Below are 25,809 nucleotides of genomic sequence, written 5' to 3' on the forward strand. Positions count from 1 at the left end.
TATAGAATTCGTGGATTATGTTTAAAATGCTCATAAAAGTGTGTTAAATGTGTACATTTTCCTGTTTCTGAAATATATTGTTCAAAACAAGCTGTTCAGTTACTTACTACTCAGCATCTCTGTGGGCGCTAAACCTCTTAAGGATCTGATCCTTTTTTCAATTTTCACCTAAAATGACATACCCAAATCTAACTGCCTGTAGCTCAGGACCTGAAGCAAGGATATGGATATTCTTGATACCATTTCAAAGGAAACACTTAGAAGTTTGTGGAAATGTGAAATTAATGTAGGAGAATATAACACATTAGATCTGGTAAAAGATAATACAAACAAAAAAACATGCATTTTCTATTTATTGTTTTGTTCCAATGCAAGAGAAAGGCAAAAATATAATAATGCAGTTTAGCCACAATTTAGATTTCGGCCACTAGATGGAAGCAGTGTGTGTGCAAAGTTTCAGATTGATCCAGTGAAGAATTGCAATACTGGACTATTTTGTATCAAGTCTGCCCAAATGTGCCGAATTGGTCAATTGATAACTTTCACACATCTAGATGGCCGGGTGGGGTGGGTGTGGAGCCAGAGACAGAAGGGGTTCAAACTGTAGAACCCAGTTCCTACATTTGTATATAAAAATTGATTTTATCAAACAAAACTATGCTGCATTTTATCTCTGGGACCCTTAGGATGACAAATCAGAAAAAGATTACTGAATGTAAGTATATTATTTACCTTCAGAGGTGAATGTATCAAACCAGTTGCCGTGATACGTTTTTTGTTGTTGTGCACTCTCATCAAACAATAGCATGGCATTTTTTCACTGTAATAGCTACTGTAAATTGGACAGTGCAGCTAGATTAACAAGAATTTAAGTTTTCTGCCCATATAAGACATGCCTATGTCCTGGAAAGTTTGCTGTTACTTACAACAGTCATGCTAATCACATTAGCGCACGTTAGCTCAACCGTCCCGTATACGGGACACCGATCCCGTAGAGGTTAAGCCATGTGAACATTGTTTGGATTGTTTTGCCAGCTATTTGCTATGATGGGGAACTGCCCCAATGAAATCGCAGGATTTCATAATATAAATTATAACAGCACAAAGTAAATGGACTGTCTTGGGGCGCTCAAATGTACTCTCAGTCAGAACCTCTGGGTCTGCTCTAGTCTCCCTCCCAATGAGTCTCTCACACCAGACGGCTTACTAGATCTGCTCTATCAGTACAGACGGCGCTAAAGAAAAAAGCTAATTGTAATTAACTTGTAAATAAATAATCATAACAGTCATGGGAGCCTGGGACCTGATAAACCGGACATCTACATCCAACAAGAGTCGAAGGACAGAGGGATACACTAGCTAGAACCTTCTCATCGAGGATCTGGTAGGACAAAAAAGCATGAAGGTGGCTGGCAAATATTTTGTTTCCCCCCACGGTGCTCATCAGGTTCTACTGTAGGTTACAGGCTGACATGTTTTGTGGACTAAAAGAGCATAAAACCAGGTGTGTCATGATAAAATTATTTAGCCAGCTTCAGTCATTTCATTTTTTTTGTAAAATTAACCAGTTATCTACCTTTAATAAGCAGCTAGCCTGCTATAGCTAGCTGGCAGCTTGCTAGCTAGTTAGCTAGCTCCCATGCCAATTTCAAGTCTTTCTAAACTAGTATCTGACTAACTCGGAAATATGACGTTTTTTCAGAATGAAAGTTAATGGGCTAGCGCATCATGCTTTATGACATTATGTTAGCTATCCCCCAGTTAGATAATGGGTTTTCACTTAGGCATATGCATGCTTGTTGCGTTCTCCCTCGTGCACTCGTTAGTTCATGAGCTGACTGCTCATTCTCAATAGTATAAACTAATCTGTTCAAAACAGTGGCAGCATGTGCAGCAGTGGTCATTCGGTTTTTGACATGCAATAGTGAAATAGGTGTATTTAAGCTGTTGTTCAAATGCACAGATTGCTTTATATATCTTCTCAAATAAACTACTGGTAGTTAGAAAACTTGGCATCATATTTCTGTCATGCTGCTTTGTTGACAACTCCAACCACCCCACGCCCTGGGTATTTGGTCAATCAGCGGCCGCCACTGGATCTATCACACTCACAAACATCGCTGTTTTCAGCTCAAATAGAACATTTATGACTTTTCTGGACTGAGGTCAAGTTGGCTCTGGCCACCTCCAGTGTGTTCCCTTTCCCCTGATCACTGTGTGAGAAAGCAATAAACAAAGCTACCAGTTTAGCCTTGATAAATAACCAGCAAGGACAGAATGAAAGTTGGCTCCAGTTGTCCTTAATAAACTATTCAAGTCACATGGCTCGCTTTTGAACACACAGTCATGTTCTATTTCAGTTCAACCTCTAGTAATCTGGTGTAAGCACGACAAGCACTCCTCAAAATACCTTTGGATGGAATCAGAGACATGCTACTCGCTTACTGACCACTTACCATCATCTAATATCTGATATGTTTACTTGTGAAATGAAGACCGCTTCCAGTTATGGAGCTTTATTCTTGTCGAAATGTTTTGTAGCTTGTGGCCTGAGGTGGTCTGCTGCCTTCAGTGCACACATACACTGTGTTGGTGTGGGTTTGAAAACAGCCCATTCCTAAAAATGTTTTACTGCCATTATAACTACCGGTAGGTCACAATTGATGTACATTATTTACCAGTATTCACACCTTGGAAACCTTAAGGACCAAACATAATGTCAGTAAACTCTGGTGAAATACATGGTTGGTGTCATTATCAAATCTCAAAAACAAAATGAAATAAATGCTACCACATTCAATTCACTAAACGCAAACCACAATTTTCGAAGGTATTTACACAATAATAATATATACTATTAGTATCAAACTTAATGTACAATATCATTTATATAGAAAAAAAATAATAGGTAGGGTCAACTGCTTCTTGCCACATTATTCAGAACACACTAAAATTATTTTTGCTTCAAATAATAAAATATGGGACTGAAAAGAGCTAAAAGATCTAAATCACAGCATGGTCTTAATTAACCTGGGTCTCCACCAGACAGAAGAGCAGTTCTGGGACAGCACTAGTAAAGCAGACAAAAATCACAGACAATTAAAAGCATCCGAAGGAAATCAATTCACAAAAGAAAGTACTTCACGCCGAAGTTGCACAATGCACCGAGAATGGGGATTAAAACGGAAGGAAAGAAAAGCCCTAAATGACAGGTTCCAATGGTTCCTAAGGCAGGAGAAGCAAAAGAGACCAGTCTGGAGACCATACTTATCAAGTCTTTGTTGTAGCCTCAGGAAGCTTATGGTCAACATAAATAGCACACTGTTGTAGTCCCCGTGTAGTTCAGTTGGTAGAGCATGGCGCTTGCAACACCAGGGTTGTGGGTTTGATTCCCATGGGGGGCCAGTATGAAAAAAAAAAAATTAATGCACTAACTGTAAGTCGCTCTGGATAAGAACGTCTGCTAAATGACTAAAATGTAAATGTTGTATTAGTCAGAACAATAACCCCATCAAGTTTCTCTTACAGAATCCCAACTGGAGATCCATAAATAGTTATGCACGTGCATAACACACACACACACACACACACACCAGTCCCATCAACACATGCAGATCTCAAGTTACAAGTCCAGCATTGCTATCATAGCAAAAGAATGTCAAGCAGAATCAGTTAAAGTTTTTCATTTTTTCAAGCTTAACATGGACGACTTAAAACTAGAATAAGTCAATTCTAAAATCTCTACCTCTACTAAAATATGATGGAAATATCAGCTCTTTAAAGCCCACTAAAGAGCTTAGTCAACTTACGTAAATTCTTTCCAAACTACTACTAGACTACTTTCACCCCCAATTTAGATAGCCTACGTTTCTGATTATAATTTCAGACATTTGGTAGGCCATTTGTTTGTGAACTATCATTAGATACATGCAGCTTCTCTTCTGTCATAACCTGTTGCCCCAGAAGACTAAATAAAGTAGTGCTCATCAGAATAATGTATTACATCGATAGAATGAATGCATTAGTAATCTAGATAACACCAGTAAAGTTCTGTTTCGTTTAGGGACCGGTGGAGAAAACGCAATAATTCCAAAACAGTGGAAAGATTGTTCCTGTGCAAAATTTCCAAATGTCATCAGTTTTACCAGTTTTAAGGAAACGTAAAACTGAGAAAATGATGAAACACGTTTCCGATAAATACTGTCTGCTTGCATAACAGTGTCAAAGATAATGCGAATGCGCGTGTAACGTGTTTTCTCAAGAGACACTGAAAGAAAGAATTCATACTTCTCCACTCCTGTTCCGAAGAAAAAATTAACATTTGTATCATTTTACTGCAAGAAATGCAATATTACTACATGTGAGAGGTTATATGCCTACAGTCCGTGTCCAGCTTTCAGTTACTATTCCATTTAATCCATATTAATTTAAATTAGGAATGTTCTGTGTATTCATGGTTACAGGGATATCAAAGGTACATGTAAACAGCTTAACCCGAATAAGACTTTAAGCAGGATATGAGCTACTATCCGGAATAGTGTGTCATTTACTTTTAGATTAGTTTCCCCTTAAGGAGGCACAGGTTAGTAGCTGACACACCCACAAAGTCATCAAATCTGATTTGAACCCCAACTACACTGCTAACCCCAACTTTAAATTAAGACAAAAAAGCAAATATTTGTTTTCATAAATGTTTACAATATAGCACATTTTCACTTTGCAGCTGGCACATCTAGTGTAAATCACTCAGTTCTGCCTCAAGGACAAGACTCATCCCAATAAATGTCAAACTGCTTAAGAGGCATTAGAATACAATTATTCCTATATGGCATTTGCAATGGGCCTATTGTTCACGTTTTTGTTGGTGACACTTTGATATCTCGATAATTTGCAGCTGTTTAAGTCTATCAAAAGTGCGCGAGTTCGAGCATGTGTCAGTTAGGCCTATGGCCATAATTTATCAGCACAAATTAGATTCAGCAATAAAAGCCCCACTTGTGGTCTTCTTAAATTAAACTTGTTTTTGACAGTATGGGAACAATACCACGGGGAACTTTTATTCCATAGGCTATTGTAAGAGCACATTCTTCACTGGCTTTCTACTGTCGCATATTCATTACAGTGATTCTGTTGCAAAATCAGTGTTGCCAACTCCTCAGTAAGGGAAGTAGCTATTGGCTGTCTTAAAAGTTGCTAGAAGACGCTAAATGACGTCATCACCTAATTTGCATAATTGGACATGTGCATGTAATTGTGACGGAAGCTGTAGGAGAGAGGAATAACGTCGTGGGAGAGACAAAAAGTGAGTAAAAAACACCCTACATTTACATCCCGCCCTGAATGTAAGCCAGCGGCGGCTTCCCGCATGCGTGATTTTCATTTTCATCTGGACGAGGAGGGGTTAACATCTCCTACTCTGACTGCAGCTGGGAGGGACTGCTGCGCGAGGACTGGGCCGCCTGTGAGTGCTTTGGGACAGGGGTAACAAAGCACCCGCTGCTCGTTGAGAAGAGTAAGAACGATACGTGCTTTCATGTCAGAGTCTCCAAATGTCTCCAATAGCACCAGAAAAAGTAGCTAGATTTGTCGCTAGTCCTTTTTTGAACATGTGTCGCTAGAGGGGTCTGAAAACTCGCTAAATATAGCGACAAAGTCGTTAAGTTGGCAACCCTGTGCAAAATGTTTCTTAAACGGAAGCAAACAGAACGGGACCTACCTGAATTTGTCCAATATAAACTCTAGTTTTGCTGTTTGCTTCCGTTTGGTTCTATTCTTTTTCCGTAATGAATACATCCCATGTCGCAAAAACTAATTAAATTCAACCATTATTGTGTTAAAATATACACATACATTTGAACAGCCATCCGTAAAGGCACAAATGGCTAAATGAGAGAGCAGCAGTGTGATTGACATCAATGCACTATGTAGCCTATTTCCATATCGCCTGTAGGTTACAACCCTGTTGTCGTCCTTGCCTCCAAGCGTTTATTCAAATTGAATAATCTTTGGATGCCGACAGCAGTCGCACCATTGGAAGACATAGCTTGGACAGTAGCCTATAAAAGCCTAGTATTCCTGCTCTTTTCCCGCAATCCATCGAACGCATTTGGTGTGTCATCACAGTGGTCTCTGATTTGTGGTCAGACTCGCTCAGGCGGAACAAACTTACATTTGTGCAAATAATAAAATAAATCTAACAATTTACTTTCCATCCCTTTCTCTCCCAATCAGGAAAGCTCAAACCAAACCCAAATCATTCACAGTGGCAGTCAGCCAAAGGGTGAATGATAAGAAAGCATCTCCACGCAACTACTCAATTTAATTGTATTTAACCTTTATTTAACCAGGGAAGTCACATTGAGATTAACAGCTCTTTTTCTAGTGAACCCTGAGGGATGGTTGCAGGGCCAGGTAGTCTGGGAGCAGCTGCCCTCCTCTAGCCAAGGAGGAGCAACAGGCTGGTCTGCATCCCAGTTTAACGTGGTAGACCATTCAATCTGGCTCGCTTTGCATACTGTCGTTGTTACATGACATTCCTTCAGTTACTGTCAATGACAGGTTACACTACAATATCACTACGCAAACAGTAGGCTTTAATAAAACAACTCCCCTAGTAACCTAATCATTGCCCACTGACACACACCAAAATAGGCCTCTCACAGAGAACCTTTGACACAGTGGTCAAAGGTTTATGTCTGACAATTTAAGGAGAGTATCGAACAAGAGAGTGGGAGAAATGCTATGATCTAGCTATGTTGAGCTTCTAAAGCCACAGACCAAATGGAAGGTACAGTGCCTTGCAAAAGTATTCATCCCCATTGGCGTTTTTCCTCTTTTGTTGCATTACAACTTGTAATTTAAATAGATTTTTATTTGCATTTCATGTAATGGACACACACAAAATAGTCCAAATTGGTGAAGTGGAATGAAAAAAATAACTTGTTTCAAAACATTCAAAAAAATTAATGACGGAAAAGTAGTGTGTGCATATGTATTCACCCCCTTTGCTATGAAGCCCCTAAATAACATCTGGTGCAACCAATTACCTTCAGAAGTCACATAATTAGTTAAATAAAGTCCACCTGTGTGCAATCTAAGTGTCACATGATCTGTCACATGATCTCAGTATATATACACCTGTTCTGAAAGGCCCCAGAGTCTGCAACACCACTAAGCAAGGGGCACCACCAAGCAAGCGGCACCATGAAGACCAAGGAGCTCTCCAAACAGGTCAGGGACAAAGTTGTGGAGAAGTACAGAGCAGGGTTGGGTTATAAAAAAATATCAGAAACTTTGAACATCCCACAGAGCACCATTAAATCCATTATAAAAAAATTGAAAGAATACGGCACCACAACAAACCTGCCAAGAGAGGGCCACCCACCAAAACTCACGGACCAAGCAAGGAGTGCATTAATCAGAGAGGCAACAAAGAGACCAAAGATAACCCTGAAGGAGCTGCAAAGCTCCACAGCGGAGATTGGAGTATCTGTCCATAGGACCACTTTAAGCCGTACACTCTTTACGGAAGAGTGGCCATAAAAAAAGCAGTTGCATAAAGAAATAAAATAAGCAAACACATTTGGTGTTCACCAAAAGGCATGTGGGAGACTCCCCAAGCTTTTTGGCCAAAAAGGAAAACACTATGTCTGGCACAAACACAACACCTCTCATCACCCCGAGAACACAGTGAAGCATGGTGGTGGCAGCATCATGCTGTGGAGATGTTTTTCATCGGCAGGGACTGGGAAACTGGTCAGAATTGAAGGAATGATGGATGGCGCTAAATACAGGGAAATTCTTGAGGGAAACCTGTTCCAGTCTTCCAGAGATTTGAAACTGGGATGGAGGTTTACCTTCCAGCAGGACAATGACACTAAGCATACTTCTAAAGCAACACTTGAGTGGTTTAAGGGGAAACATTTAAATGTCTTGGAATGGCCTAGTCAAAGCCCAGACCTCAATCCAATTGAGAATCTGTGGTATGACTTAAAGATTGCTGTACACCAGCGGAACCCATCCAACTTGAAGGAGCTGGAGCAGTATTGCCTTGAAGAATGGGCATAAATCCCAGTGGCTAGATGTGCCAAGCTTATAGAGACATACCCCAAGAGACTTGCAGCTGTAATTGCTGCAAAAGGTGGCTCTACAAAGTATTGACTTTGGGGGGGGGGTGAATAGTTATGAACGCTCAAGTTTTCTATTTTTTGTCTTATTTCTTGTTTGTTTCACAATCAAAAATATTTTGCATCTTCAAAGTGGTAGGCATGTTGTGTAAATCAAATTATACAAATCCCCCAAAAAATCTATTTTAATTCCAGGTTGTAAGGCAACAAAATAGGGAAAATGCCAAGGGGGGTGAATACTTTCACAAGCCACTGTAAATGCAATGGTTAAGTCAGAGCTTAACATTTCATTTCAGTCATTTAGCAGATGCTCTTATCCAGAGCAACTTACAGGAGCAATTAGGGTTAAGTGCCTTGCTCAAGGGCCCCTTACAGATTTTTCACCTAGTCGGCTTGGGAATTCGAACCAGCAACCGTACGGTTACTGGCCCAACGCTCTTAACCGCTAGGCTACATAGGCTACTTGCCACCTTCTTAACCTGAGTGGGACACTGGGAGTCAGATGTAGCAGCAGAGGACCCGCGGTAGAGGCAAATAGAGGCAGGAAAACTGAGGTAGAGGCAGAGAAACATGGAAGGCTAAATGAAGAGTAGGAGTATTAAAGCTCTACTCAGTCATGTATCTGCCTACCTGTCATTAATCCAGTCCATGCCCCAGAAAAGCTATAACATAAACATCACATCTGTGCATGGGAAACCAAAACGCACATGCACACAAAACCTTGCTTTTAGTCCAGGACTGAGGTCACAGTTACACACATGCAACATAAATGGCTCCAGCAAACAAGATGCAATCTCAATTTCAATCAAATTACCAATGGCCACAAAGGCATATTTTATTAGGCGGTGTCAGGGCTATGCCTACTAAGCAATCAAATAATATAATCTTGTCATGTAAACCAATAACACACACACACACTTCTGGATCCCGGTGTGCCCATATCAGTGAGACTGTGGCACCTAGTCAAGGCCTTGTGGTTGCCTCAGTAACAGGCAGTGGTTAAGGGACAGAGGTTGAAGACACCTAGGTAAGGACAAGAGGATTCTAATACCTTTTAACTTTTTGCATAAATGCGGAAGAATTCTAAACAAAGGGAGCAGCTTTGCTAGTTAGCAACAGTGCTGGTCCCATGAATCTGTCTATTTTCAAAATCTTGCGCACGTGAATACAACTTGTCATTACCTTTGCCATAACCTGGTCAGGGTCACTAATCATAACCTGGTCAGGGCCACTAGGCTAGAGGAGGGAGACAGACAGAGGCTCCACACCTGAACCCTCCTTAGCGTGACACTGATCAGAGGTTGCAGCCTCAACCTTTGCACAGCCCAGCCAAAATACCAAAAACCGGTCTGGATCCTTCTAACACTGTGATTCTAGGCTAGTGCTTACTCTTATTCCCCCACTGTGATTATTATTGATCATTACTGTGGCAGGTTTAGCCGGCTCTTTATGGAAATGCACTTAATGTAAGTCGCTTTTGACAAGACAGCGTTTGCTAAATGACTCAAATATAGGCTACAGGAATGCAATGTAGCCTAATGTAATGTAATGGAAGTCAGGCTAGGTGGAGGCAGCGGAAGGAATAAGAACCAATGGCCCAGTAAATGGGAATACTTTTCCAGCTAGCATAACAGGGAGAATATTTCAAAACCATCGCATAGATGGATGTTGCTCAATAACTTGCATAGCAGAAGGTCATGGCTGATCTCTTTTTGATTAAATTAATTTATTGAGTGCCTGAAAGGTATTGAGTCTGCCTTTCACCAAATAATGGCTTTCTGATTTTACTGCTCCCATAGGATATCAAAGGGTCTTCTGTCTTCCTTGCAGTATTCTTGCTTTATGTATTCTTATAATTTATAATTTCTTATTGTTGTTGCAATGTCGAAAAGGAACCTGCAAGTAAGCATTTTGTTGGACAGTATATACCATGTGTATCCTGTACAAACGACTAATAAAACTTGAAACAATACAAGGTTGGAAAGCAATGAACGCTACCATTTTTGACCTATGACTTGCATTGTAATTAATCATCAATTTACCCACCCTGTGCTAAAGAAATAACATATCAATCACTCAAGAAAACTATGAGATGGTTACTAGACAAATAAAAGAGACAGAAATGAAACAAGAAGTTATTCAATGCATACAACTACCCAACTGGGAAAACTATGAAAAGAAGTGTCGTGACTGCTCAACATATTCTGTTAGAAAGGTCCTTAAATCCCTTGACGAAACATGAAATAAAGTGTTTAATTATGAAAAATGTCACCTAGACATACCCTGTCCTCAAAACTATGGTGCAAGGCAACAGAGCATGTTTCATAGATAAGAGCAGTATTCTAGCGGATTACTGACATATAATCTTAAGGCAACTATTACAGTATGTTAACAGTAACAATTATATGCATATCTTATGCTTGACTTTCTGTAGCCCTCTATCAATCAATGAAATACAATTTATTTTATAAAGCCATTTTTACAAACAGCAGTTGTCACAAAGTGCTTTACAGATTCCCAGCCTAAAACAAGCTGAGCAGAGCAAAGCAGAGGCACAGTGGCTAGGAAAAACTCCCAAGAACGCAGGAACCTAGGAATAAACCTAGAGAGGAACCAGAGGGGTGGCCAGTCCTCTTCTGGTTGGGCCTGCCATGTGTCTTACCTCCTGCGAGGAGACCCCTCTGTAGCCAAAGTCATGCAGTTTGAAGTCCAGGCCTTCCAGACTGTGGCCTTCAGGTGCTTGGCCAGGATCTTCTTAAACTCCCGGGAGATGGTTGCCACAGTGATGGGATACCACATCTGGACCAGTATGGTCTGTGAGAGAGAAAGAGGGAAACTGATTTTTGTTCAGTTGATTTTGTTCATAGACGACTTCTAAAACCTTTACAATGGGATGTGTCTGTGCCACTGGTGCTAGCAAGGAAGTAGAAATGGGTTGGGGCTGGATATCAAAAGCTGTGGCTGGTGTTGGGCTCAGTGCCGGCAGGTTAAGCTATCCCCTGCTGACCAGAGAAAGGGCCAGAGTGACTGGGTGGAATCATCCTCATTGACCTGATTAGGCTAATTGCAATGGTCTCTCTGATTCCATGACTGTGTCATCACTCACCATACATACAGGGAGCAGGGACAACCCTAGACTACTGCCCTACAGGGTCACAGCCCTGCGCTATCTGACCACTATCTGATACAATCCACCTGGTGACACTAAAACACAGGGTCACTGGGTTGTATGTATTCTGTGTGCGCGCACGCTCACACAGGGGTTTTGGAAACACAGTCAGTACATGATTTTACTTGAATACTTCTTGATTCATTTTTATGTTGTGAAAGCACAACAAAATGACAATGAAAGGAACACTAAAGGGGGAAATGAAGAAAATTACCTCAATATAGTTGGTGAGCCAGAAGAATTCTGGGTCTGTGGTTTCCACTGTGAAGAGAACATTCCCTCTAGGAACAATCTTCCCCTCAGGAACCACTTTGAGCAGGATTGGGAGACGGCCATCATACTTCTGATTGAACAGCATCAAAACCTCCTATCAACCTCTGTGTGTGTGTTTCCATACGAACATCTTAAGGCGTCAGCATGCTTCAGTTCGGCTGGTGGGTAGCCAATGTCGGCTAGGCAAACCGAACAAGTGTGCTCGCATACTCCCTTAAAAGACCTACGCTTGAAAAATGAGAAAAAAAGCGGCAATAGTACTGTTTGTCTATTTTGAGATGCCGTAGCCAGTATACGCTTCCTCAAAATAGTCAGAATTAATCTAAGATAACTCAAGAAATCTGTCATTAATTTTGATGTTTTTGCCGAGATCTTAGTCATGCAATTTTAAATGTAACAAAGATGTTTGGTGCAGTATTTCAATGAAAACATTTGCATGAAAACGAGTCATCCATTTACATTACATTTACATTTTAGTCATTTAGCAGACGCTCTTATCCAGAGCGACTTACAGTTAGTGAGTTTTTTTTTTTTTCATACTGCCCCCCCGTGGGAAACGAACCCACAACCCTGGCGTTGCAAACGCCATGCTCTATCAACTGAGCTACATCCCTGCCGGCCATTTCCTCCCCTAACCTGGACGACGCTGGGCCAATTGTGCGCCGCCCCATGGGTCATCCCTCGTTGATTGACAACAAAGACTTTATTGAAGAATCCCTACTGTTGACCAATCACTGACTAAGGGGCGTAGACATTGGCTCGCCTCTAGAAAAAGGTTTTGAGCCCGAACAGCCGAAAAAACACTAATCGAAATCCAAAACATCACAGAATGTTATCATAATATATGCACAAACTCTTCAGAACTTTTTTGGCTGGGAAGCATGCGGACACCTTTACAGTGAGCAGCCTAACAGTTGAGACTGCACCTAACAGTAAAATAGTCTTAATTGAAAAGATGCAATAAGTGTGGCTAATCTCTGACTGACAGCCCACTTACCTCCAGCACTTTTCTCCAGCCTTCCTCATCAAACACAGTCTGTCTAAAGTGCATCTGGTAAAATACTATGGATTCCTGAATCTTCTCCTCAGTGATGACTCGTCCTAATTAGGAGAGACAATAGGACAAAGACATTCATGAATCCAAATGAACAGAAACTCACGAGCCCACATTTCGTCAAGCACACAAGCAACATTTTTGAGCTATCAGTGCAAAAATATAGATCTGGCTTTGTTTTCCCACCGACTGCAATTCCCTTTCATTCAGGCAGAATTTGGTGTCAGTGGGCGATCAAGTGCCACAGAGGGAGACACATCCAGTGGTGGAGCATGTCTGACGGGCGGGGCTTGAGGAGCCTCTCTGATTGGACAGAGGAGTTAAATCCTATCCTATCCTGGAGGAGTGCCTCAGCGGTCAGAATCCAAACACGTTATTAACAAACACGTTTAGCATCTCCAGGCCTCCACACATACAAGCCGCTGATGTGCGCCTTTGGAACATCTAGGCTACATTTTTAAAAAGTATATTAAATCCATGTAATAAACAGTGCATTTGGAAAGTATTCAGACCCCTTCACTTTTTCCACAGTTACGTTACAGCCTTCTTCTAAAATGGATGAACAAATTTGGTTTCCTCAATCTACATTTACATTTTCGTCATTTAGCAGACGCTCTTATCCAGAGCGACTTACAAATTGATGCATTCACCTTATGATAACCAGTGGGACAACCACTTTATCATATTTTTTTTTTTTTTTTTTTTTGGGGGGGTGGGGTAAGGGGGGGTAGAAGGATTACTTTATCCTATCCCAGGTATTCCTTAAAGAGGTGGGGTTTCAAAGTGTCTCCGGAAGGTGGTGAGTGACTCCGCTGTCCTGGCTTCGTGAGGGAGCTTGTTCCACCATTGGGGTGCCAGAGCAGCGAACAGTTTTGACTGGGCTGAGCGGGAACTGTGCTTCCACAGAGGTAGGGGGGCCAGCAGGCCAGAGGTGGATGAACGCAATGCCCTCATTTGGGTGTAGGGACTGATCAGAGCCTGAAGGTACGGAGGTGCCGTTCCCCTCACAGCTCCGTAGGCAAGCACCATGGTCTTGTAGCAGATGTGAGCTTCAACTGGAAGCCAGTGGAGTGTGCGGAGGAGCGGGGTGACGTGAGAGAACTTGGGAAGGTTGAACACCAGACGGGCTGCAGCTTTCTGGATGAGTTGTAGGGGTTTAATGGCACAGGCAGGGAGCCCAGCCAACAGCGAGTTGCAGTAACCAGACGGGAGATGACAAGTGCCTGGATTAGGACCTGTGCCGCTTCCTGTGTAAGGCAGGGTCGTACTCTGCGAATGTTGTAGAGCATGAACCTACAGGATGGGATCACCGCCTTGATGTTAGCGGAGAACGACAGGGTGTTGTCCAGGGTCACGCCAAGGCTCTTTGCACTCTGGGAGGAGGACACAACAGAGTTGTCAACCGTGATGGCAAGATCATGGAACGGGCAGTCCTTCCCGGGGAGGAAGAGCAGCTCCGTCTTGCCGAGGTTCAGCTTGAGGTGGTGATCCATCATCCACACTGATATGTCTGCCAGACATGCAGAGATGCAATTCGCCACCTGGTTATCAGAAGGGGGAAAGGAGAAGATTAATTGTGTGTCGTCTGCGTAGCAATGATAGGAGAGGCCATGTGAGGATATGACAGAGCCAGGTGAGAGCACGTGGTGCGGAGACAGATTCTCGCCACGCCACGCCACCTGGTAGGAGCGACCTGTCAGGTAGGACGCAATCCAAGAGTGAGCCACACCGGAGATGCCCAACTCGGAGAGGGTAGAGAGGAGGATCTGATGGTTCAAATTTTCAAAGGAAGCAGATAGGTCTAGAACAGGGTTCTTCAATTCCGGTCCTGGAGGGCCGAAACACTTCTGTTTTTTATTTCTACCTGGTAGTTAATTGCACTCACCTGGTGTCCCAGGTCTGAATTAGCCCCTGATTAGAAGGAGAGGATGAAAAACAGAGGTATTTCGGCCCTCCAGGACCAGAATTGAAGAACTCTGGTCTAGAAGGATGAGAGCAGAGGAGAGAGAGTTAGCTTTAGCAGTGCGGAGAGCCTCCATGACACAGAGAAGAGCAGTCTCAGTTGAATGACCAGTCTTGAAACCTGACTGGTTTGGCTCAAGAAGGTCATTCTGAGAGAGATAGCAAGAGAGTTGGCTAAAGACGGCACGCTCAAGAAATATACACAAAATACCCCATGATGACATAGCGAAAACTGTTTTTTAGAAATGTTTTATTTATTATTATTTTTATAATTTTTTTTTTGGGGGGGGGGCGTAGATCAGCTTTAATATTGCAATTTTTAGAAATGTTTGCTATGAGACTTGAAATTGAGCTCAGGTGCATCCTGTTTCCATTGATCATCCTTGAGATGTTTCTACAACTTGATTGGAGTCCACCTGTGGTAAATTCAATTGATTGGACATGATTTGGATAGGCACACCTGTCTATATTAGGTCACAAAGTTGACAGGGCATGTCAGAGCAAAAACCAAGCCATGTGGTCAAAGGAATTGTCTGTAGAGCTCAGAGACAGGTTTGTGTCGAGGCACAGATCTGGGGAAGGCTACCAAAAAATTTCTGCAGCATTGAAGGTCCCTAAGAACACAGTGGCCTCAATCATTCTTAAATGGAAGAAGTTTGGAACCACCAAGACTCTTCCTAGAGCCCGCCCAGACCAACTGAGCAATAGGGGCAGAAGAGCCTTGGTCAGGGAGGTGACCAAGAACCCGATGGTCACAGACAGAGCTCCTCTGTGGAGATGGGAGAACCTTCCAGAAGGACAACCATCTCTGCAGCACTTCACCAATCAGACCTTTATGGTAGAGTGGCCAGACGGAAGCCACTCATCAGTAAAAGGGACATGACAGACCGCTTGGATTTTGCCAAAAGGCACCTGAAGGACTCTCAGACCATGAGAAACAAGATTCTCTGGTCTGATGAAACCAAGATTGAACTCTTTGGCCTGAATGCCACGCGTCACGTCTGGAAGAAACCAGGCACCGCTTATCACCTAGCCAATAACCATCCCTACGGTGAAGCACGGTGTTGGCAGCATCATGCTGTGGGGATGTTTTTCAGTGGCAGGGACTGAGAGAATAGTCAGAATCGAGGGAAAGATGAACGGAGCAAAGTACAGCGCGATCCTTGATGAAAACCTGCTCAAGAGCACTCAGGACCTCAGACTCAGACACTGTCCAACAGGACAACAATCCTAAGCACACAGCAAAGACAATGCAGGAGTGGCTTCGGGACAAGTCTCTGAATGTCCTTGAGTGGCCCAGCCAGAGCCCGGAATTGAACCCGATCGAACATCTCTGGAGAGACCTGAAAATAGCTGTGCAGCAATGCTCCCCATCCAACCTGACAGAGCTTGAGAGGATCTGCAGAGAAGAATGGGAGAAACTCCCCAAATACAGGTGGGCCAAGCTTGTAGCGCTATATCCAAGAAGACTCAAGGCTGTAATCGCTGCCAAACGTGTTTTAACAATGTCCTGAGTAAAGGGTCTGATTACTTATGTAAATGTGAAATCCGTTTTTTTTTTGTCATTATGGGGTATTGTGTGTAGATTGATGAGGAAATAAAACAATTTAAATCAATTTTAGAATAAGGCTGTAACGTAACAAAATGTGGAACAAGTGAAGGGGTCTGAATACTTTCCGAATGCACTGTACACCATCACAATAAATCCATTATTTTAGGCAGGTCTAAAGAAAAATGATGATATGAAGAAATTGTATACTGAACAAAAATATAAACACAACATGCAACAATTTCAAAGATTTTACTGAGTTACAGTTCATATGAGTAAATCAGTCAATTGAAATCAATTCATTTGGCCCTTATCTATGGATTTCACTTGACTGGTAATACATATGCATCAGTTGGTCACAGATACCTTAAAAGCAATGGGCCTCAGGATCCCGCCACAGTATTTCTGTGCATTCAAATTGCCATTGATAAAATGCAATTGTGTTAGTAGTACATAGTTTATGCCTGCCCATACCATAACCCCACCGCCACCATTGGGTACTCTGTTGACATCAGCAAACCGCTTGCCCACATGACGCCATACACGTGAGGCCAGTTGTGAGGCCAGTCAGACATACTGCCAAATTCTCTAAAACTGTGGTAGAGAAATTAACATTAAATTATCTGGCAACAGCTCTGGTGGACATTCCTGCAGTCAGCATGCCAATTGCACGCTCCCTCAAAACTTGAGACAGAGTGGCCTTTTATTGTCCTCAGCACAAGGTGCACCTGTGTAATGATCATGCTGTTTAATCAGCTTCTTGATATGCCACAACTGTCAGGTGGATGGATTATCTTGGCAAATAAGAAATGCTCACTAACAGGGATGTAAACACATTTGTGCACAACATTTGAGAGAAATAAGCTTTTTGTGCATATGGAACATTTCTGGGATCTTTTATTTCAGCTCATGAAACATGGGACCAACACTTTACATGTTGTGTTTATATTTTTGTTCAGTGTATTTCAGAAAAACGGAATATGAGGGGGCCTACAGTATATGTTATCTGGCTATGTGCCATGCCATGGGCTGTAGGCTAGTTCATTTAGCAGATAAGATATGCTTATAAGTTCAGTACCATTATTTTATATGAAGAAGAATATAATTGAACTTCGCAGAATAAAATAAAAATGATATTTTTCCATTCCGGAGCGAGTGCGCCTATGAAGTGGCAATGTTGAGCGTAAGTTGAGTGGTGCAGTGGTCTAAGGCACTGCATCGCAGTGCTAGCTGTGCCACTAGAGATCCTGGTTTGAATCCAGGCTCTGTTGTCGGCTGCAACCGGGAGACCCATGGGGCGGCGCACAATTGGTCCAGGGTAGGGGAGGGAATGGCCAGCAGGGATGTAGCTCAGTTGGTAGAGCATGGTGTTTGCAACGCCAGGGTTGTGGGTTTGATTCCCACGGGGGGCCAGTATGAAAAAAAATAATGTACGCACTCACTAACTGTAAGTCGCTCTGGATAAGAGTGTCTGCTAAATGACTAAAATGTAAAAGTGATCATTTGAAACAGGTCCTAAACGCTAGATTTAGATTTATTTTAGTTGTGCTGATACAAAACCTGAGATTGTCTTAGAAATCAAAGCATATATGGGCAGTATGATGCGACTATAGGCCATTGATGATTTGAAAAAGTTGCAAAAAAAGCTTGTGCTCGGTTTAGGCTGCAGACACTGTTCTCTCATCAAGTGATCATATTTTCACCCATCAGACTATTCTCAATTTAATCTTTACTAATATGTACAGTTAGTTTCGGCTTAGAATGGCCCATCATCAAATGGGCAGGGGCAGGAACAGGGGCAGGGGAAAAAATAAATGGCATCTGTATGCACTCGAATAGCGAATGGATCCTCCTCTTTTTAGTGGCAACCATCAAAACTCTGTTTTCACACAGGAATGAATATAGAAATATCTGGGTTTATAAGAACACTTATTTCACACCACACATCAACCACTATTTGAGGAGCTTGCAGTCTCTCGCTACGCGACAAGTGATATTCCGCCCAAACTCTGTATGCCATGGGCTCTCCAACCCAGTTCCTGCAGCTACCCAGTGCTTAATTGGTTAAGTGAAACCAAGTGAAATCTGTTCGGGAACATCGATAGTAACATGTTTTCACGACAAACATATTTCATTAAACTGTTGACAGCCCCGCTCTCTGTGCGCTCAAGAAAGGAATGAAGGAGAGAGAGGAGATGGAAACGCACTGTGGTGAGATTTTCTGTAGCTAAAAGGTAAATGTTTCAGCCTATTAATTATGAGAAAAACTGCCCTATTCAAAATCAAAATTCACTATAATTGTAGGCTAACTTTGTAAGTCGCCCTGCACAATCAACGAACCAACAGCATCGCCTAGGCCTATATGTTTTCTCCCCAACTCATGGATAGAAAGTTTTGAGCGTAGCATAAGGTAAACAGTCCATCCAGTATGCATAATAATACAGTCCACACTCAAAGGCAATTACTAGAATTTGTTTACTTTTGGAGTACAGTGAGGGGAAAAAAGTATTTGTTAAATACTTATTTCGCTCATTAAAATGCAAATCAATTTATAACATTTTTGACATGCGTTTTTCTGGATTTTTTTGTTGTTATTCTGTCTCTCACTGTTTAAATAAACCTACCATTAAAATTATAGACTGATCATTTCTTTGTCAGTGGGCAAACGTACAAAATCAGCAGGGGATCAAATACTTTTTTCCCTCACTGTATAAGCTAGATCAGGGGTATTCAACTCTTACCCTACGAGGTCCGGAGATTTGGGCTCATCACCTTAGAAAGCGCTGTCCATTTCCTTGTGTTTGACTTTGAAACAACATTCACAACAACCATGTTTCTCACTCAGTTTCAACCTGTTAAACTTCTTTCTTCAAATTAATCGATCACAGTGAGGCGAGTTTTAAAAAGCATGATACTGTTTTGATGATACGTTTTTGATGTGATTTTCAATTGCATTTGCATTGATGTCAGAGTGGTTAGACGGACAATAGAGTGCTGAGTACCAAGCCATTAGCGACCTGACTGTCGTTTGTGAGTTGGGTGCTCCCAATGCATGTCCAGAGTGCATAAGAGGAGAATACCGTGACTCAACGGACACGTGGAATACAGTCACCGCAACAGCCCTACTTTCTGACTGCCATGTCTGGTGACCCACAAATGAGATTAATTGAAATTGTTCCTTTATTTTTTAACATACTTTCTCTAGGTTATCATGTTGCATGGATGTGGCAATTTGATTGAATTTGCAAATGTTCCATTGTGTGTACGAAATCTTCTGTTTTGGAAAGTTTTTCCATATCCTTCACTATGTCGACTTAGTGGGTCATGCATGCACATCATGTCACTCAAAAGGACAATGTTGGTGGTAAATAGAACACATGACCGTGTGACATAACACAGTCACATCACACACACTGTGGGCTGAGGGGACCCCTAAACACTGACTAGCCTACAACAGACTAGAATGAGACGAGGAAGGACCTCAAGAATGGAATTCTCGAAGAATAGAGATTAAAGAAGCAAGTGGAACAATCAGTTCCCATGTGTATTTCCTTGCAAGGCTACAGGCAAAGTGGACCCACCTGAAATATACTTCTTCAGGAGGTATTGAAGGCCAAAAGAACATGACCTCATTGAATTGTGCGCCCCCCTTCTTGCGGCGGCATTCAAAGTAGGAGTAGACCTTGCTGACATTGTGAGGATACTGCTTGTAGTGTGTGATCTGTGGAAGAGGAGAAATATACAGTTTAAATACAACAAGGTGAACATAATAAGTGAGTCAAGAGAAAAGACAAACAACCTGGAATCCAGAGATCATGATCACATACGCACTATACACACACACACGAACACATGGATTTTGTGTTGTAGACATGTGGTAGTGGAGTAGGGGCCTGAGGGCACACACTTAGTGTGTTGTGAAATCTGTTATGAATGTATTGCAATGGTTTTTAAAATTGTATAACTACCTTAATTTTGCCGGACCCCAGGAAGAGTTGATCAGGCTGTTGATTGTGGCCTGTGGAATGTTATCCCACTCTTCAATGGCTGTGCGAAGTTTCTGGATATTGGCAGGAACTGGAACATGCTGTCGTACACTTCAATCCAGAGCATCCCAAACATGCTCAATGGGTGACATGTCTGGTGAGTATGCAGGCCTTGGAAGAACACTGGGACATTTTTCAGCTTCCAGGAATTGTGTACAGATCCTTGCGACATGGGGCCGTGCATTATCATGCTGAAACATGAGGTGATGGCGGCGGATGAATGGCACGACAATGGGCCTCAGGATCTCGTCATGGTATCTCTGTGCATTCAAGTTGCCATCAATAAAATGCAATTGTTTTTGTTGTCCGTAGCTTATGCCTGCCCATACAATAACCCCACCATCCGTGGGTACATCTATATCATCATGCCCATCTAGTGTGGAGGTTGACAGGAGAACAATAACAAAACCAGCTGATATTGCCAATCATTTTGCAGACTTTTATTTTAACAAATAAATAATTTACTGAGCGATAATGTAAAACGCCCATTCTTCCAAACAAGCTGTTGTTCAATGGATTGATTATCATATTATGAGCAAAAAACCCTGCTCTTTTAGTCTAAAATTGGTGTCAGTGGAGGAGGTGTTAAACCTATTGAAGTCATTACCCAATGGTAAATCTACAGGTTATGATCTTATGGATAATTCAAGCTTAAAATCCTTGTCATTTATCGCCCTCCAGGTTTTGAGCTTGACGCCTTGATAAGTTCCTTTTCCTGTGGATGGCTCACCCCTCACAGTTCTGGGTGACTTTAACCTCCCTACGTCTGCCTTTGACTAATTTCTCTCTGCCTCCTTCTTTCCACTCCTTTCCTCTTTTGACCTCACCCTCACACCGCCCCCCCCTACTCACAAGGCAATACGCTTGACCTCATCTTTACTAGATGCTGTTCTTCTACTAATCTCACTGCAACTCCCCTCCAAGTCTCTGACCACTACTTCGTATCCTTTTCTCTCTCGCTCTCCTCCAACACTACTCACTCTGCCCCTACTCAGATGGTAATGTGCCGTCGCAACCTTCGCTCTCTCTCTCCCGCTACTCTCTCCTCTTCCATCCTATCATCTCTTCCCTCTGCTAAATCCTTCTCCCTTCAATCTCCTGATTCTGCCTCCTCAACCCTCCTCTCCTCCCTCTCTGAATCTTTTGACTCTCTATATCCCCTATCCTCCTGGCCGGCTCGGTCCTCCCCTCCTACTCCGTCGCTTGACGATTCATTGCGAGCTCACAGAACAGGGCTTCGGGCAGCCGAGCGGAAATAGAGCAAAACTAGACTCCCTGCGGACATGTCATCTTTCCATTCTCTTCCTCCGTTTCTGCTGCTAAAGCCACTTTCTACCACTCAAAATGTGAAGCCTCTGCCTCTAACCCTAGGAAGCTCTTTGCCACCTTCTCCTCCCTGCTGAATCCTCCTCCTCCTCCCCCTCCCTTCTCCCTCTCTGTGGATGACTTCGTCAACCATTTTGAAAAGAAGGTTGATGACATCCGATCCTCATTTATTAAGTCAAATGACACCGTTGGTCCTGCTCACACTGCCCTACCCTATGCTTTGACTTCTTTCTCCCCTCTCTCTCCAGATGAAATCTTGCGACTTGTGACGGCCGGCCGCCCAACAACCTGCCCGCTTGACCCTATCCCCTCCTCTCTTCTCCAGACCATTTCCGGAGACCTTCTCCCTTACCTCACCTCGCTCATCAACTCATCCTTGTCCGCTGGCTATGTCCCTTCCATCTTCAAGAAAGCGAGAGTTGCACCCCTCCTCAAAAAACCTACACTCGATCCCTCCAATGTCAAGAACTACAGACCAGTATCCCTTCTTTCGTTTCTCTCCAAAACTCTTGAGCGTGCCGTCTATAGCCAACTCTCCTGCTATCTCTCTCAGAATGACCTTCTTGATCCAAACCAGTCAGGTTTCAAGACTGGACATTCAACTGAGACTGCTCTTCTCTGTGTAACGGAGGCTCTCCGCACTGCTAAAGCTAACTCTCTCTCCTCTGCTCTCATCCTTCTAGACCTATCTGCTGCCTTTGATACTGTGAACCATCAGATCCTCCTCTCCACCCTCTCCGAGTTGAGCATCTCTGGCGTGGCTCACTCTTGGATTGCGTCCTACCTGACAGGTCACTCCTACCAGGTGGCGTGGCGAGAATCTGTCTCCGCACCACGTTCTCTCACCACTGGTGTCCCCCAGGGCTCAGTTCTAGGCCCTCTCCTATTATCTCTATACACCAAGTCACTTGGCTCTGTCATATCCTCACATGGTCTCTCCTATCATTGCTACGCAGATGACACACAATTAATATTCTCCTTTCCCCCTTCTGATAACCAGGTAGCGAATCGCATCTCTGCATGTCTGGCAGACATATCAGTGTGGATGTCGGATCACCACCTCAAGCTGAACCTCGGCAAGACGGAGCTGCTCTTCCTCCTGGGGAAGGACTGCCCGCTCCATGATCTCGCCATCACGGTTGACAACTCCGTTGTGTCCTCCTCCCAGAGTGCAAAGAACCTTGGCGTGACCCTGGACAACACCCTGTCGTTCTCCGCTAACATCAAAGCGGTGACCCGATCCTGTAGGTTCATGCTCTACAACATTCGCAGAGAACGATCCCTACCTTACACAGGAAGCGGCACATGTCCTAATCCAGGCACTTGTCATCTCCCGTCTGGATTACTGCAACTCGCTGTTGGCTGGGCTCCCTGCCTGTGCCATTAAACCCCTACAACTCACCCAGAACGCTGCAGCCCGTCTGGTGTTCAACCTTCCCAAGTTCTTTCACGTCACCCCGCTCCTCTGCACACTCCACTGGCTTCCAGTTGAAGCTCGCATCTGCTACAAGACCATGGTGCTTGCCTACGGAGCTGTGAGGGGAACGGCACCTCCTTACCTTCAGGCTCTGATCAGTCCCTACACCCAAACGAGGACATTGCGTTCTTCCACCTCTGGCCTGCTGGTCCCCCTACCTCTGCGGAAGCACAGTTCCCGCTCAGCCCATTCAAAACTGTTCGCTGCTCTGGCACCCCAGTGGTGGAACAAGCTCCCTCACGACGCCAGGACAGCGGAGTCACTGACCACCTTCCGGAGACACTTGAAACCCTACCTCTTTAAGGAATACCTGGGATAGTATAAAAGTAATCCTTCTATGGAAGCATGCTAAACTGTGTCCAATCCCGAAAGACAGCAAAGAACCCATTACTCCTGCCAATAGTCGACCATGTAAGGGATCGGGGGTTGGCTGGGTCTAGACAGAGTCTGACACTTCCCCGATCTACAGAGAGGGGGAGTCATCAGACTCGATCTGGTTCACCTGAGTTCTGAGCACACCTGTCTGTAATTAGGGTAGGATATAAGGTGTGCTCAGAAGTTCAGTCGGTGCGAGGTATTGTTCCATTGTGACTTGCTAAGCGTTTTGTTCCGAGAGAGAGAGAGAGAGTTTGTTGTTTTTGATTACCCGTGTATCCGACCTGTGCCTTGTTGTTTGACTCCCCGAATTGCTTAATCCTCTGCTTGTTTATCCCAGTGATTACCATACTCTGACCCTGTGCCTGTGCCCTCGACTACGACTACGCCCGCTCCCTTGGTACCTCTGCCTGTCTCTGCATGGCCCGGTTTTGACCACAGCCCGCCCGACTACGATTAAGCTATTCCCTTGTCTGTACTCTAATAAAGCATCGCAATTCTGCGATTGGATCTTACCACTCTGTCCAAGTATTCATTACAGAATACCTCGCCTTTACCATGGATCCAGCGGAATTACAGAGGCGATGGGAGATACAGGAGAAACGGATGGATGAACTCCTGCAGCTACTCAACGCTGGTGCGGCGGAAGGCACCACCCCGAGTACGGTCAGTCCTCGTCATGCACCTCCGATTTCTATACTGACAAGGTACGACGGGGAACCTGGCAAATGTCAGGGGTTTCTACTCCAGACGTCCCTGTATATGTCGTATAATCGTACTATGTTTTCCGATGACCGTAGCAGGGTGGATTTCATGATTTCTCTGCTAACGGGTAGAGCACTGGATTGGGCTACTGCGCTTTGGGCAGCTGAGGTCCCCGAGTTGAATGCGGAAGTTCAGTTTAAGAGACTGTTCCAAGAGGTGTTCGACCACCCAGTATCTGGGCGTAGCGTGGGAGACCAACTATGCGAACTTCAGCAGGGCCGTTGCACAGTAGCCGACTACGCTTTAGAGTTCCGTACTATAGCAGCCGGTAGCGGATGGAGTGAGACTGCTTTGCTCACCGTTTTCCGAAGAGGGCTGCGCAAAGAAGTACAGACTGAGTTGGCTTGTCGGGGAGATATCACTGCGCTACATGAGTTTATCAACATCGCCGTCTCTATTGATAATCTGATAGTGCAACACAAGGGATCCACAGTCCGGGAGCCCTCGATCACTGGTCCTACGCAATCGTCAGAGCGGAGGAGAGAATCTGAGGAGGAACCTAGGCAACTGGGACGGTCACCCCTACAGGGCTCGGTGAGACAACAACGTCGGCAAGACGGACTATGCCTGTATTGTGGTCAGTCGGGTCATTTCATTCGGCAATGTCCGGTACGACCAAACCGTACCCCAGAATATCGCCTCGGAACTGCCCAACCGGTGAGTGAGACTCATGTTTTCAACATCACATCTAAACAAATGTATGTGCCAGTTACCTTATCTGTTGGAGAGAGAGTGCGCCGATTGGAAGGTCTTATTGATTCCGGGGCGGCTGCCAGTTTTATGGATGTGGGTCTCGCTGAGGAATTGGGAGTTCAACTTATCCCAATTCAACCTCCCCTGCGAGTCAACGCGCTAGACGGTGAGCCCATGGGCACTGGGTTCATTACGCACCGTACCGATGAAATAAAGTTACAAGTGGGCTCCCTGCACCATGAGAACATCATTCTGTTCGTCATCTCCGCTCCACGGGAGCCGCTAGTCCTCGGCCACCCCTGGCTTGTTACCCATGATCCGGTCATCTCCTGGAAATCTGGCGATATCACGGCTTGGAGTGAGGTATGTAGGGCAGAGTGCCTCATTTTACCTTGCAAAACGTCTACTGTGGAGGATGCGCAGGGTGCGGTGTCTACTGTTGTTCCTACAGAGTACCAGGATTACGCGCAGGTGTTCTCCAAGGAGAGGGCTACCGTGTTACCACCGCATCGGGCCTGGGATTGTGCAATTGATCTGCTATCCGGGGCTACACCTCCTCGCGGAAGAATCTACCCTTTGTCACAGCCGGAACGAGAATCAATGAACAAGTATATTGATGAGGCACTACAGCAAGGGGCCATTCGCCCATCTACGTCTCCCGCCGCATCCAGTTTTTTCTTTGTTAAGAAAAAGGATGGCGGACTGCGTCCTTGTATAGACTATCGAGGTTTGAACGATATTACCATTAAAAATCGTTACCCCCTTCCTTTGATTCCAGCAGCCCTCGAGCAGGTGGGGCAGGCCTCCATCTACAGTAAACTGGACCTCAGGAGTGCGTACAATCTGGTGCGCATTAGAGAAGGGGATGAATGGAAGACCGCCTTCATCACCCATCGAGGACATTATGAATATTGTCATGCCCTATGGACTTACTAACGCGCCCTCTGTGTTCCAGGCGTTCATGAATGACATTTTCAGGGACTTGATTGATCGC

General features: G+C 44.0%; 1 protein-coding gene across 1 annotated transcript in view; it reads right to left on the bottom strand.

Annotated features, from left to right (window-relative positions):
* The window catches only part of LOC311133969 (synaptoporin-like), a gene marked incomplete at both ends in the record, with an annotated part of 138,022 nt that overhangs the window by 90,463 nt on the left and 21,750 nt on the right, over positions 1-25,809 (bottom strand). Inside the window, 2 exons of the mRNA XM_084167596.1 lie at positions 10,789-10,940; positions 12,566-12,669. Coding sequence (XP_084023722.1) covers positions 10,789-10,940; positions 12,566-12,669 — 256 coding nt within the window. The remainder of the gene's footprint in view (positions 1-10,788; positions 10,941-12,565; positions 12,670-25,809) is intronic.

This window comes from Coregonus lavaretus, assembly GCF_964263955.1.
Source record: "Coregonus lavaretus genome assembly, chromosome: 8".
NCBI classification, from domain to species: Eukaryota; Metazoa; Chordata; class Actinopteri; order Salmoniformes; family Salmonidae; genus Coregonus; species Coregonus lavaretus.